Source organism: Choloepus didactylus, chromosome 3, assembly GCF_015220235.1.
Source record: "Choloepus didactylus isolate mChoDid1 chromosome 3, mChoDid1.pri, whole genome shotgun sequence".
NCBI classification, from domain to species: domain Eukaryota; kingdom Metazoa; phylum Chordata; class Mammalia; order Pilosa; family Megalonychidae; genus Choloepus; species Choloepus didactylus.
The window spans coordinates 192,497,029-192,511,873 of NC_051309.1; the positions used below are offsets into that span (position 1 = coordinate 192,497,029).

Consider the following 14,845-nt stretch of genomic DNA (forward strand, 5'->3'; position numbering starts at 1 on the left):
TTCTCTCATGTATTTTGTGGCACCTTGATTGGGTGCATAGACATTTACGATTGTTATTTCTTCTTTTTGAATTGCCCCTTTTATTAGTATGTAGTGGCCTTCTTTGTCTCTCAAAACATCCCTGCATTTAAAGTCTATTTTTTCTGTGATTAATATTGCTACACCTGCTTTCTTTTGGCTGTAGCTTGCATGAAATATTTTTTCCATCCTTTCACTTTCAGTTTCTTTGTGTCCCTGTGTCTAAGATGAGTCTCTTGTATGCAACATATTGATGGTTCATTTTTTTTGATCCATTCTGCGAATCTATATCTTTTAATTGGGGAGTTTAATCCATTTACATTCAATGTTATAACCGTGAAGGCATTTCTTGAATCAGCCATCTTATCCTTTCATTTATGTTTGTTATATTTTTCCCCTCTCTCTATTAATATCCTTTATTGTACCCATACCGAATCTCTTTAGTACTGAACCTTTCTCCAAGTCTCTCTGTCCTTTCTTTGTTTCTCTGTCTGTAGGGCTCCCTTTAGTATCTCCAGTAGGGCAGGTCTCTTGTTAGCAAATTCTCTCAGCATTTGTTTGTCTGTGAATAATTTAAGCTCTCCCTCAAATTTGAAGGAGAGCTTTGCTGGATAAAGTATTCTTGGCTGGAAATTTTTCTCACTCAGAATTTTAAATATATCGTGCCACTGCCTTCTGGCCTCCATGGTGGCTGCTGAGTAGTCACTGCTTAGTCTTATGCTGTTTCCTTTGTATGTGGTGAATTGCTTTTCTCTTGCTGCTTTCAGAACTTGCTCCTTCTCTTCTGTGTTTGACAGTGTGATCAGAATATGTCTCGGAGTGGGTTTATTTGGATTTATTCTATTTGGAGTTCGCTGAGCATTTATGATTTGTGTATTTATGTTGTTTAGAAGATTTGGGAAGTTTTCCCCAACAATTTCTTTGAATACTCTTCCTAGACCTTTACCCTTTTCTTCCCCTTCTGGAACACCAATGAGTCTTATACTCGGACGTTTCATATTATCTATCATATCCCTGAGGTCCATTTCGATTTTTTCAATTTTTTTCCCCATTCTTTCTTTTATGCTTTCATTTTCCATTCTGTCATCTTCCAGGTCACTGATTCGTTGTTCACCTTCCTCTAGTCTTGTACTATGAGTGTCCAGAATCTTTTTAATTTGGTCAACAGTTTCTTTAATTTCCATAAGATCATCCATTTTTTTATTTAGTCTTGCAATGTCTTCTTTATGCTCTTCTAGGGTCTTCTTGATTTCCTTTGTCTCCCATACTATGGTCTCATTGTTCATCTTTAGTTCTTTGAGTAGCTGCTCTAGGTGCTGTGTCTCTTCTGATCTTTTGATTTGGGTGCTTGGGCTTGGGTTATCCATATCGTCTGGTTTTTTCATATGCTTTATAATTTTCTGTTGTTTTTGGCCTCTTGGCATTTGCTGAACTTGATAGGGTTCTTTTAGGATTTGTAGACCAATTGAAGTCCTTATCTCTAATTTATCAGATCTACAGCTTCATGGAGTACACTTTCTCTAACTAACCAGCAGGTGGCGTCCACGAGCCACCTGTTCTCCACAAGCCAGTTTTCCCCTGCTTAGCCTTTTTGGTGAGTGGGGGAATGAGTCTTGTGGGGTCCAACTGGTGTACCAAGCTTGCATGTGTAGTTGGTGTTGCCTGCCCTGTATATGGGGCGTGTTTCTGGGCAGTCAGGGAGAGGGGGTGACTCTAACAATCAAATCTCCCTGGTGATCCTAGAGTTTTAAAGCTGCTGCAATAGTCTAATCCTTCAGTTCAGTCCTGCCACAGTTTGTCTCTGCCACTGACCCACAAGTCCTTGGTATTGGCGTATAGCTCCTGAGACTTGCAAGTTGGCCCCTCTTCCAGGCTGTGCACCCCGGGTGCTCTGTTGAGGGATGACTGTGCTATGTCACAGGTGAGTGCCTTCCCCCCATGGTGGTTCTGGGCTGCTGGGCTGTGTAGGGAGGCTCCCAGTCTGCTGAAATGATGGCTGAATGGGGCTTTGTTAATTCACACTGCTCCACCTTCCCAACTCTGGGACAATCAGCTGAGGTTGCAGGGAAGGCTAATGTCCACACCCAGTTTTGTGGTGTGTGCCTGTTATTTGAAGCACTTCCGTCACACTGGGTTGTCTGGGGCAGCTCTGGGCTATGGGGCTGGCGACGGGCAGGAGTGTTTCCTGTCCACCAGGATGATGGCTGTGAGCAGACACCCCCCTTTTCTTGGGAAGTTGTGGTGTTTAGTGAATTTTCTCAGCCACTGGATTATTGCCTTTTGTCTCAGAGCTCTCTTAGTTCTGCTCTTGTCTTGACCTGCCCAAATTGCAAGTCTTTGAAGCTTTCTGTATTGGGCTTCTTAGAGTAATTGTTTTAGAAAAAGAAAAAAGGATTAAAAAAAAAAAAAGGGCCCTCCTCAGAGATCTAATGGGTTATTGAAATGCTAAGAGACAAAGCAATTAGGGCCATTAAGGAAAGGTCCACAGGGCAGAGAGATCAGCTTTTCTTCGGGATTTGCATATGAGCCTGAGGGCCTGAGCTCTGCCCTTCCCCTTTCTATGTTCACCAGAACTCCAAAAATCCTCCGCTTTTATTTTGGAGTTTTTCGTGGTGTTTTTTTCTATGTCTGTCTCCTCTCTGCTGGGCTGGCTGCTCTCAGATTCTCTGGTGTCTGGTCTCAGTCTATCTATGGTTGGAGTTTGGATCAGTAGAATGAGTTTCCGGTAATGGCTGCCACTGCAGTTCTCCCTTCTCCTTCCCGGAGCTGACAGCCCCTCCTCCCATGGGACTGAGCCTGGCAGGGAGGGGTGTGTGTCCCCTGGCCGCAAAAACTTACAGATTTCGCTGAGCTCAGCAGTTCGACGTTTTCATGAGTGTTGTATGAAGTATGCCCAAAGTCAGATTGCTCTGTGGTGTCCAGTCCACGCAGTTCCTGGCTTTCTACCTACTTTCCTGGAGGAGTAACTAAAACATACAGCTCACCAGTCCGCCATCTTGCCCTGCCTCCACGTGATGTGTTTTACATGCATCAGAGCTTAGGACAATATGAGATCTTTACAAAGACATTCTGTTTAGCATTAAATGACCAATTAAGAATTCCAGGTAGAGAATCATGACTTACAATTGTGGCCAAAATCAGGATTGGTTTTATTTACTATTTCTTAAATAGATAATGAACATGAAAATGTTTTACCTGAAGGGAATGAAAACTTGGATACTTTTCTTCATCAGCATAGACCAATTAATCAAAATAGTGTCAGTTTACTTCCCATGCTCTAATTTCTACATAATGCTTTTTTTTTTCCTTATTTGGTTGAATAAAGATATTTTAGTTTTGCTTTAGGAAAAGTATTCACTTACGTAAAACATTATTTAAGAAGTGTTTCTTAGTAACTATATCAAGTATTTTTAACCGGTTTTTACAAAAATAACAACTGTTTGACTCCAGGTAAAAACTTTTATTTGTTATTTCTTATTTTAACAGGTATCAGCAGAGCCCAAGTGAAAACATTTTATGCTAAGATGCAGTTATAACTCTATCTTATGCAATAATAAACTTGTAGCATTTGTGTTTGAGAAGTTCTGTCACCATTTCTGAAACACCCGGAATGTGTAAGTACAAGGCAATAATCACAATGCTAATGCTTAGTTTAAAAAATTATTTTGCAGCAAACTGCCAATCAGAAATACCATAATCAGCTGGACACCTAGCAGGGGACATCATGTTATGGCATCTGTGGCTCGGAAATCTGAAGAGCAATGGACATGTGTGTTCTGCACACTGATAAATAGGCCTTCTTCTAAGGCATGTGATGCTTGCTTGACTTCAAGGCCTGAGGGTAAGACAGAATTTTGATTTTGAGTTCGTTCCATTTTTAAGAGGGCTAATTGTACGTTCAGATATATATATTACTCCATCTTGATATTCAGTAACAAAGTAAAATGCTTTCTTTCTTAGAAGTTTAAAGGAATTGCCAGCCTTTATGTAAACCATGCTGATATTCTGGACTGAGTGCTTTTTTTTAACAGGGAGGGAAAACACACTTGTTCTAAAACAGTATGTGCCTTTGTATCTCAAAAAACTGAGCTGATCACATCTGTTCTCTACTGTTTCTAATGAATTATTCAATAAAGCTTTGTTTTATGCAGATTTCAGCAACTTTCTAGTTTGTTATTCAGTTCAAGTGTTTCATAAATTGAAAGGGAGGATTTCTGTAAGAATATCGTTGCAGGTGGAATAGAAAAGTGCTGAATGTTTTTTCTCTCCTTTATCCTCTTGCCCCTTGTTATTAAAATCTTTATGCAGACAATTGTACTGATTTCATTGAAATCCTTCAAAATAACTCTATAGCTCACAATTTCATGCGTTCAGAGAATGTAAAATCTCAGAGGAAACTTGTGATTAAGAACCATCTCACTGATGCAGCTTCTATTGTGTTCTCAAAGTGTTATTTCTTTCTTCAATTAGAGATGAGAAAGTTCCGTTCTTGACTTATGGACCCCCACATTGTGTTAGCTGTCGCACTGTGCTTTGTTCCCTGGGCCAGAGAGGCTGCACCGCCCCTTGCACAGCTTTGCTGGTAGCAGAAGGGACTGCACCTACCATTTCTCTCCCTTTCTCTCCCTCTCTCTCACTCTCTCACTCTGTCTCTCTTTTTTCAATATCATTCAGCAGAGAAGGAGAGAGACCTCAGAAAGCCACAGACTTATGTGTCTACATTTATTTCAACATTCTGAAATGCCTTTATATATCTCCAAGTGTCTTCATGTTCATTTTTTTCTGCATATGACAGACATAACATCTTAACTACCATGTAGAATATTATTATGGTACTGATTCCAAAATCTTAGGATACTTTGTTGAAGCTGTATATTTAATACATGTTAAGTCTTTGTAATTCATTTTTACTCGTTTTAAATGAGTCTTTCATTTTATCTTGTCATTTATAGAAACATTCTTGATATTCTAAATCTAGGCCTCTAACCTCTGACTTAAAGCTTGAAGAGGTGTCATCTCTTAGTTACCACTGCTTTAATACTTTGCCTAACATTAGCAAAACTGATAGCTGGGTGACCTTCAAATGCTTAAACATATATGAAGCAAATATAAATCTTTGTCAACCCATCTCTGGGTCCCTATAAATCACTGAAATTTTCAGTTTATGTAATACTTCATTTCATAACCAAAAGATGGTTAATTTTGGAATTCCTATCTAACTTTAGTGTAGCAAGTGAAATAAATGCTTTGATCAAATAAAAAGATGTTTCATATAGTCAATATATTATATTTCTGGCAATATTACAGAATTCTTTTTCTTTCCCTCCAGATTCAGTACCCAAAAATGAAGAAAATCCTATTGTCTTTAACAACTTAGTGAAGTATCCTTGTAATAGCTTTGGAAAACCAAACACAGAAGTGAGGATCAACAGGACAACTGCATTTGGAACTACAACCCTTGTGTTGACTGATTTTAGCAATAAATCTCGTACTTTGGAAAGAAAAAAGAGTGAAAATCAGACACTAGATGGGGAATATCAGAATTCTTCTAAAGTTTGTTTTAGTGATATACAGCACCCCTCCAATGAGAGAAGAAACTATATAACTCAACTATCGAACAAAGTAAACATATCACCTATGATCTGCTCTCAGTCTAAATTATTTAGCCCTGCACATAAAAAATTGAGAACAATCCAGTCATCACCAGATCTCAAAAGTTGTAACCCTGGATCTTCTAATAGGTATGATGTTTCTAATTCTAACTTGCTTTATAAGGTATTTGCATTGTTTTAAGAAGGCAGAAAAACATCCATTTTTTAGAAGTTCAATTGATTTTGGTAATGTAAATCAAACCCTGAAGACTTGTTTCCTTTTCCTCTTTTCTAATTTATAATGTTAGAGCAGGGAAAGGAATGAAAAACAATTTCCTAAATCTTTTTTTTTCCTAACTATAGCCAAATACATGCTTAGTACAGAATATTTGGAAAATGTTGGAAATTCTAAAGAAAAAAATGTAAAGCCCTCATAATCATGCCAGTTATCAATTACACCATTAATATAGACTTTTTTTTATGTTTCTTTTAATGAAAGACTGTTCTTCCAAAAAAGGGAAACTGTGTTTCATATGGATGTAATAAATGCCCATCTATCTTAAAGAGAGGAATCTGAGATATGTTTAATGACATCTTTGCCAGCCAATGTGGCTGCATCTCAAATATCCATAGGGGAAAGTGTTCTTTATTTCAACCAAAAAGAGCATGCATGCTACTATTATATTTATTTATTTTTTATTTTTTTCTTTAATTTTTTATTGTGATTAAGTTAAATTTATAAACTTATAATTTTCATCTTTAAAGTCTTAAATCTTTCCACACAAGAATATATTATTCCTCTCTATTTTTGCATCTTTCGTTTGTGTCCTTCACTAGAGCTTTTAGTTTTCTTCTTCCAAATCCTGTATAATTCTTACTAAGTTTATCTCTAAATAGATTATGTCATTTTAAAGTTTCTCTGTTGGGTAGACTGTAAAATTGTATCTCCTTTCGTGTTTTAACTTGCATTTACATTATCACCAATGAGATTGAAGTTTTTTCTTATATTTATTGGCCATACATTATGTTTATATACTATTATATTTATATTTATATACTATTATATTTAAAATTAAAAAGTTGTAATTCCATTTAATATATACCACCAGATTAGATATGTTTTATGAGACTACCAGCTACACATCCAAGAGAAGAACCCAACTGCTGTCACCTAAACAATATTAACTGCTGCTAAACCAGTCGTCCACTGACACTCCTCCCCCTGCCTTGTTTAGTTCCTTTATGTGGGTTTCCTAACAGAATATCACCACCTAATATTATGCCTCCATCAGAGAGAGACAGTTCTCCACTATTTTCTTTTCCAAGCCTCTTAGTTTATTGTTTGCTGCCCCCCAACCCCCTTTGGAAAGCAGGTCCTGTACATCCAGCATTGCTTAATGGAGTGAAGAAAATATAACATGTGAAGGAAGGAAGGGTCTTCTTCCCAAATATGAATGTTAAGCAGAGAAAGAGTTACTATGGGTAGAGATATAAAATAATCTCAAATGCATTCTGATTGCCATTTCTTCCTCTCATTAAAGATGGCTTTGCTGATGGTGAGCAGCCTCCTCAGGGCAGTGGGATGAGTGGCCAACTGGTATACACTCCTGACCCAACTTCTGGGAATCCTTAATGGTTATTTCATAATTTCCAAGACAGTTTTTGATTAGTGGATGCACTTGAATCTCAAGTTTCTTGTCCTGACTCTCAGTTTACCATCAGTCAGTTAATCCTTATGATTTATCCTTGACCTATTTTTTAAGTATTTTGTTTGTAATCATCTGTGATATCTGGTTTAACTTTTGTTCATAATACTCAGAACTGGTAGACATAGATTGAACTATGGGAGCCAAACTTGAAGGACTTGATGACTACCCTACCTTTTCACTTTAACCCTAATTAAAGCCTTACGATGAAAGCTCATGAAGGAGTTAATTAAGAGTGTCTGAGTTGGGAGAATATCCTATAGGAGAAAATCATTTCTGAATAGACTTCCATTCTGTGGCTAATGTGGAAAGAAGTAGAAGTGCTCATTTAAAAATATTGTGGCATTCGTTGTACCCAGATGAAATATCTTGGCATATTTTTATTTCCTTAGTGCTTTGTAGAAAATCTCAGACAATTTATCTAATGAATTAAGGATTTAAAAAAACATTAATGTAGCCTTAAATTTAAATGACTTCTTCATAAGCCATTAGTAACAGGATCGTATGATTAATCACAGTGCACAGCATTACTTACAAATGCTGCAGCATATGTATGTGTTGAATATAGGAACACTAGGACTGAGACTCTACAATCAATCAAGATCAACTAGCAGAATAAATGTCAAGTGATGAAATAAATTCACCCAGCAGCCCTTCTGCACCCAGCTACTTTACAAGGAATAAATAGCAAATTACGGTCATTTATTTCATTTTTCTCCTTGTCTGGCAGCTACAGTGTTCATCTTGTGGACAAGATGCCTGACAGAAGCTCACAACAAAGTGCTATTAAAGCAGTTGGTCCACTCACAATTTACAGCCAGTTTATTTTTTTCTTTGATAATTATATGGAAATTAACTTGACTTTTGTTCCTTTAATTACTGATCTCATCACCACATACCTAGTCCTCCCTGCTATATGGAGGAGGCATATTTTAGGATTGGTCTGTGGAAATACTTGAATTTTACCAAGCTATTAGATTCTAAGTTGAATGGTTGAACCAATCTTTAAGCATTTAAGACACTTCACTAAAAACACTTGACTCTTTGATGTAAGTGTGATCACGGGGAGCATAACAGTGATACATTTCGAAAGACTACATTTGTTTTAGGTTGACGTTTTTCCTGAATTGACTTAAAGGCTCACATAGATGAGTGAAATGAAACTAATAAAACCATTAACATTTTTCATGTTTGCTGCCAATAGAGGTACTAAAAGGCTGCCTCAATCATCAGTGTAGACTCTGACACCTTGTACTTGCTTCTGAATCACCATTTGGAGTTTTCAGTCCCTAAGGATTTCAGATCTACCTGGGACCATCCAGGATGAGTCCCTTAAACTCTATTGGTTTGTTTTAATCCTTGAAATACTGTTGGGCTATAAGATCTATACTCAGTAAGCCTGATTAATTAAAAAAAAATTAGGCAATATTTTTTATTGTAATGAGTCATCCTATCTTTAAAATAAGTTAAACCATAATAAATTGATTGCTGAAAAAAATAATTTTTAAATTATAAACCTGTTGTTGGTAATGTCTTCCTTCTTGATAATAGTTTTTATCCTATCTCTGTCAAGTTTTGTTTATTTATTAGCTAATATGTCTTTATACAGAACCTACTATGCATCAAGCACTATTCTTGGTTCTAATGACCTCTACATCAAGCATCAGCATACTTCAGCTGGCAAGTCCAAATCTAGCCTGCCACCTGTTTTTAAAAATAAAGTTTTATGGGAACATATCCATTCCCATTCCTTTATGTATTTTCTGTGGCTGCTTTTTGTGCTACAACAGCAGAGTTGGGTAGTTGCAACAGAAACTAAGACCCACAAGCCTAAGATATTTGCTCTCTGAGAAAGCTTGCCGACCCCTGCTCTATTTTATTAATAGAGCATTTATAATCTAGTATTAATATTCAAAATGATGGTGCTAATCATCAAAATAAATTATTCTGTGTACTGGATTTGCCTCAGAAAATACTCTGCCAATCTTAGTTTTTTAACTACAAAGTCTTTAATGATTGAAACACAGAGGAGCCAAGATATCCTTAATTAATCAGAACATTCAATTATCTTAGATAATGTTTTCTATCATAAAATTAAGATTAGCAGTGCATAGTTGAATGGATGTGATCACAGGTGGCATCAGTATCTTGGCTACATTAACTCAGTGCTTCACAACGTTAATGTGCATATGATTCATCAGAGAATCTTATTAACACGCAGATTCTAATTCTGTAGGGGATCTAGAGTAGGGTGGATAGTTGTGTATTTCTAACAAGCACTCAGGTGATACTGGTGCTTCTGGTCAGTGGGCCACACTCTGAGTGCCAAAGATAAGCTAGCTTATATCTATTTTTATTTTTAACTTTACACCAAGAAAGAAATGGATGGAAAACAGAAGTGAGGAAACACATTGGGGCCTTTCCACCTCAATTCTACCACCATTTTGTCCCTCTCCCCCGGAAAAGCTTTAAGAGTAAGAGCATCTAAACATCTCCCTCAATAAGTGGAATCCCAGACATCTCTAGGTTGAAGTAAGTGGGTTAGAAAATGTTTAACTAATGGTTATCCAAGACAAACACCTTTAAAATACATGGTTGCATGCATGCGTTAATAAGAGAGCATCATTTCGTTCACTTCTCCTAGTACTCTTAACCTCTTTTGTCTTTCTCCTTCAACAATTAAAAAAAAAAATCTGATTATGATCCACTGGCTTTGATTTTGAAATATTTTGACTTCTCTACAACCATCCAGGTGTCTACTTTTCTTGAAGTTAGTTTTAATATCGCCTCTTTTGTCAAGGAGTTGGTGAAATGGAGGGAGGGTTGCATAAAAGAAGAGCCCATTGCCCTTCAGCTTCTCTGCTTCTGCTTTATTAGCCATGATTCTAAAATACAAGCTGCTCCACCATCTGAAAAAGGTACCAACAAGTTGCTGGCAAAATATTTAATTGTAGTTTCCTTAGCAATGCCTAGAGCTGTTTTTGTTTTAGTGGCTGTTCCATGAACAGCTTCAGAAACTACTCTCAGAATGTTTTAATCCTTCCCAGCAAACATTTTTTAAGCAATTGTATTTATGCAACTGTTTTATAACTGGATTTTAAACCGATTTCAATTTCATAACAAAAAAGATCTGATACTCTGTCATTTCCTTATATATGATGGCTTGAGGCATCATTATAGGAACAAGTGTGTGAAAAATGTAGTTTAGGGAGCAAGAAAAAGGGAAAATACCTTTGATTTTTAAGTATTTTTTAATTAAGAATGTTATTTGAGAAAGGATGAACTGTTTTATCATTGAAATTTTTTAAAAATAAAGATATTAGTTGGAGAGACTTAGGGTTTTAATTAATATGAACACTTTTTCTCTTCAGTTGTTCCATTCCAAGACAAACTGCTATGATGACAAAATATGGAAAATATAAAAAGATTAATAAAAATGAAGTTTTTTTTTTTTCAAAGAGAAAATTCTGTTTATACGGATGCGGCAGAAGGCTGGTTTCTGGCCTTTGTACACCATATACAGGAATGACCTCTAGGTATTCTTGATCCTAATCATGGGAAGAATAAATCTTCCCTACTAGTTTTTACAAAATACACATTTCTAACCTGCCATGCATCCTGTTTCTTGGTGGAATATGATTGTAAGTATTATAGTAGTCTTGATCAAAGAAAAGGATGGAAAACTGTCATTAAAGTGGACGGTAGAGAGAGCCATCTTTATGGCCTTGTCAAAACCATTAATGAGAGTTTACTACTGGTGTCAAAATAATTAGAAAAGATTGTGGCTCTAGTTACCTTTGTGGGGCAGCCGGACTTGAGAATATTTTAAAGGAAATAAAACTAGACACATTGTCGTGCAATTGAAGAACCAAATATCACAAATGAAAATTAAGAAATTGTAGCCATATGATGTATTGGATGGACAATTCAGTTGTGTTTTTATTCTTTAGAAATTTAAATTACATACTTTAGGTACACAGGCATCATTGGAAGAAAATTAGAATTACCTAGGAAAACAATTAAAATTAAAAACACTTAGTTGTATATTTGCCTAAAGTTGACCATGGTCCTCTTTTTCTGTACAATCTCCTTGTACATGCAGAATTCTAATGTGAGGGGGTGAAGTGGTATGAATGATCCCTTTAGCGCTATTATGCTGTGGTTACTTTGTAATCTGTCATTGCAGTGAACTTCAAATTAATATGACAGATGGCACTTGTACATTAAATGCTGGTAGTCCTCGCTGCAGTAAACATAACCGCCTCTGCGTTCTTCGAGTTGTGAGGAAGGATGGCGAAAACAAGGGCAGGCAGTTTTATGCTTGTCCGCTACCTAGGGAAGCACAATGTGGATTTTTTAAAGTAAGTGTAAGATTTAGCAACCCTACTATGATGTAAGTGAATATTTTGGTTACAATGTAACAAATAGCAATACTTTTCCAGTTTGACCTTTAAATTAGCCACATTGATAATCAGCCCAAGGTCTGAATGATGAATGACTGCACATTCAAAGAGGTTCAGTAAAAATTAACAAAGAAATTAAAAAATTTAAAAATTAAAGTATATTTGTAACCATAAGAGTAGAGGTATTGCTTTTGGTTTCTAAAGAGAGAAAGGTGTTGAGTGACTTAACCCATATGGCTCATAGTCTAAGACAAAAACCTGCTCTTCCTAATTTCAGTGCTATGTCCAAGCAGCTTTGGTTTACACATTAGATAGCCATATAAGAGAAAATAATTTATATGCCGTGGACTTACAATAAACTTAAGCAAATCCTACTGCACAAGCTTGACATACAAAAAAAAAAGAGAGATGACACAATAACAGTTTGGCTGTAGGCAGTTTCCTCACGCCTTTCCAATCTGGCTGTATCCCTGAAAACGAATGTGAGATGGGAGACAAGAATCGAGGGTCTCTTTATCAGTATCACTTCCTGTATATCTCAGTGTGTGAGCCTCACAGCATGCTGAATATGAGTCGAATGTTTTAAGCGACATATTTTTCTAACCACGTCATCTGGTGCTGAACTGAAAAAAAATATATATATATATTGATCTGTTCCAATGCTGGAACAAAAATGTTCTGGTTGGGCTTACTGAAAGATAAGATATCTGTCTTCAGTTGGTGCCTTCCCAAGGAAATTTTGATGATTTTAGATAATCTCTGCACAAGATGTGACTCTACCCTATTAAACTCACAGATTTCCTCCTTAAGAAGGTTGTATAATTCCTAGACACAGAAAAGTAGGTTGAGGTTGCCAGGGGATAAGGAGGATAGGAAAGGGGAGATGTCACTTGGTGGATAGAAAGTGTTTATAAATTTTGGAAATTTTTAAATAAAATTATTTTTTTTTAAAAAGAAGCTTTTATAGGGTGTAATGGGGAAAACATTACCAGCAATATCAATAATACCACAGCCTGCTTCTTACCTCTCTTGAGGTCAGCATTAATAAGAATAAGAAGAATACAATGGAATCTGGCTAATTTAGTCTAGATAAGTCTGTTTTGGGTGTTTTCTTTTCCTAAGAGACTAAGGCAGTTTAGTATTAAAATTGTGACAACTCTTTGACTTTGCAGTTTTTTAACTGAAACAGATCTATAGCAAGGACACTGTTAATTTGTTTTACAGCAAGATTCTGGTCGTTTTCAATTTCTCTTAATAAAGGAAAAAAACTACTATAAATATGCCTGTAGACCAAGGGAAGGTCACAATTCTAACAGTTTTCTATGTGATTCAAGCAAATTTATGAGAGATGCTTTTTCTAGGATATAAGCTTTATCAAGGGCAGCAACTAAATTTAGTCTTATGTCTATTTTACAGTGTCAAATTAGTAGTGAGGACAATATGGTGCTAATCAAATAAGCCTAGAATTAGCCTGAGCATCGTTCCAACTTCCACTAAACATTACAACCTTGTCTTTTTTGTCTTTTTTCCCCAGTGGGCAGATTTGTCCTTTCCATTCTGCAACCACGGCAAACGCTCCATCATGAGAACAGTGCTGAAGATTGGACCAAATAATGGAAGGAATTTTTTTGTGTGTCCTCTTGGGAAGGAAAAACAATGCAATTTTTTTCAATGGGCAGAAAATGGGCCAGGAGTAAAAAGTATTCCAGGATGCTAAATTTTCTTCTATAGAATATTTGGCATTTAATCTCTTCAACCTGCACATGATGTTTTATGTTCTTTTGTTTAATAAGACTTTAGGATATCTGTGTTAGACTGTAAAGTTACTGCAATATTTGAGAAATGCTCATTTTTCAATGGCTGTCATCTTTCCATCCTATGGCTGCATTTTTTTACCTTGATTTATGCTATGTGCATTTCATTAGGTGTACAGCATATTCCATTTAGAATGTTTATTTAATGCATTTAGTAATGATAAAATATTTTTAGTATGCTCTTTCTTGGTTTCTTGTAATTTCTTTGAGTAAGCAGTGATTTTTCTGTTGTTTTTTAAAGAGAGGATTATGTAATACAATAAAACAATATGGTATTTTGTCTAATAAATACTTTCTCAGCTACTACTGCTATTCTTAATAATGTATGATTTAAAGTTCTTGTTTCAGAAATGATATTTTTAAAATGAGGTCTTAATAAAAAAACAAGACAGCTTTTTCCATTCACCAAACATTGAGTTTGTGTTAAATGCCAGGCACATGCTTTATGTACCCTTGTGTTACTTTAAGTTCATTCACATGGAAAGCTATGGGGATCCAGAATATAAAAGTAACATTTAAGAACAGAAGTTGTAGATTTATGTTTTAAAAAGTTTGTCTAATCTTTTAACATCTCTTATTTAATTAAAAATTAGGTCAATTTGACAACCTTAAAATAATGTTCTATTTTTTTTTTTATTTTTTTATTTTTTGACAATTGAGAAGTCTTTGTTAGACATTCCCTACATGCAATGATAAAATCTGGATAAAATTAAAAATAAAAAATAAAAAACCACTTTGACGTAATTGGAGAGCAACCAGTACATTCAGGATTACTGGAGGTACAATCTGGCGAAGGGGGAAACGCAATGATGAGAGTGCCAAGTCTACATGGCTTTTCTACTGAGGCATTTGACAACCTTCAGAATGAGACTTAGAAGTCCCAGAAGGAAGAGGCAGCCTTTCTGGAATGAGAATAAGTAGGGTGACCTTTTTGGAAGAAAAATATAGGGACTTCTGATTCCAAGTAGGATGTGGTGGTAGTGGTAAGATAAGTTAAATAAACAATGATTCATTAAAACATGCCTACTTTAAGGACCAGAGATTTATGCAAACAGAGACAATTATATTAAGATTCCAGAAAGGATAGAGACTTTGTGAGGGGAGGAGAGATCACAAAATATTTCCATACATGGAAGAATTTGCTTTGTGTAGACAGTGAAAATCATAGGCAGCAAGACATTACTAGGGCATTAAAGACAAGCCGATGGACAGGTAGAAGTTGGCGCGTCAAGACTCAGTTGAAATCCAGAGAATCAACTCGGGGATGATTTTCCCCACTTGCTGTATTAACTGAGGGCTGCACAAGAAAGACA

At 36.0% G+C, this 14,845-nt stretch overlaps 1 protein-coding gene across 1 annotated transcript in view; it reads left to right on the plus strand.

The window, feature by feature from the left end:
- The window catches only part of NEIL3 (nei like DNA glycosylase 3), a 55,611-nt gene extending 41,840 nt beyond the window's left edge, over positions 1-13,771 (plus strand). The window contains exons 7-10 of the mRNA XM_037829110.1: positions 3,690-3,859; positions 5,348-5,759; positions 11,502-11,676; positions 13,253-13,771. Coding sequence (XP_037685038.1) covers positions 3,690-3,859; positions 5,348-5,759; positions 11,502-11,676; positions 13,253-13,435 — 940 coding nt within the window. The 3' untranslated portion in view covers positions 13,436-13,771. The remainder of the gene's footprint in view (positions 1-3,689; positions 3,860-5,347; positions 5,760-11,501; positions 11,677-13,252) is intronic.
- Positions 13,772-14,845: the final 1,074 nt, after the last annotated feature.